At 44.3% G+C, this 546-nt stretch overlaps 1 protein-coding gene across 2 annotated transcripts in view; it reads left to right on the top strand.

Annotated features, from left to right (window-relative positions):
• Nucleotides 1–546, top strand: part of LOC148401416 (transcription factor HES-5-like) — a 1268-nt gene extending 722 nt beyond the window's left edge. For both annotated transcript variants that reach the window (XM_088368570.1, XM_088368569.1), the window contains exon 2: nt 1–546. This exon is cut by the window's left edge. In XM_088368570.1, coding sequence (XP_088224696.1) covers nt 1–68 — 68 coding nt within the window. In that variant the 3' untranslated portion in view covers nt 69–546.

The raw sequence follows: 546 nt of genomic DNA, 5'->3' as shown, positions 1-546 counted from the left end.
CAGCCTCACCCATCAGCTCCGGTAAAGGTGCTGGCCCGTCTGGTCCGGCTTTGTGGAGGCCCTGGTAGACACCGAAGGAGGACTGCAAACCACAAGTTATATAGACTCTGTGAAGTCGAGTTCTTTTGGGTCACCGTGTGGTCAAATGGCCGCCGTGTGCCAGTATTCCTTAGGGAGGATTTGATGAGGTTCAGGTTTTACTGAACGACATGTATGGTTACCATGTGACCGTGTGTATTGGCTGTGACATCACACCCAAGTTGGGTTCCGATTCATCCAAGAATTGTCTTTGATACCGTGTATCGCTTAAGTGTCTTAGAATGAATCCTATGGATTGATTTGCGCTGTAAATCCTGTTTCGATTGAACACTATACTGTCACTGTGTGTATCCTCATGTCTGACACCACATTTTCGTGGGAGTGCCAATTGTATTGTTCAAAATGGATGTCATGTTCTACTTTGAATGCCTTTTGAAAAGGAATGGTGTGCTTCCCTGAGAAGAAAATTAAAAAAAAAAAGCTTCAGATGAAGTTTTGCAAATCTTA

The sequence above is a fragment of the Syngnathus floridae genome, chromosome 2 (genome assembly GCF_059516105.1).
Source record: "Syngnathus floridae isolate MCC-2025c chromosome 2, RoL_Sflo_1.0, whole genome shotgun sequence".
In the NCBI taxonomy this organism is placed as follows: Eukaryota; Metazoa; Chordata; class Actinopteri; order Syngnathiformes; family Syngnathidae; genus Syngnathus; species Syngnathus floridae.
The sequence above is the reverse complement of the archived record's forward strand: the minus strand, read 5'-3'. Positions and strand labels throughout refer to the sequence as shown.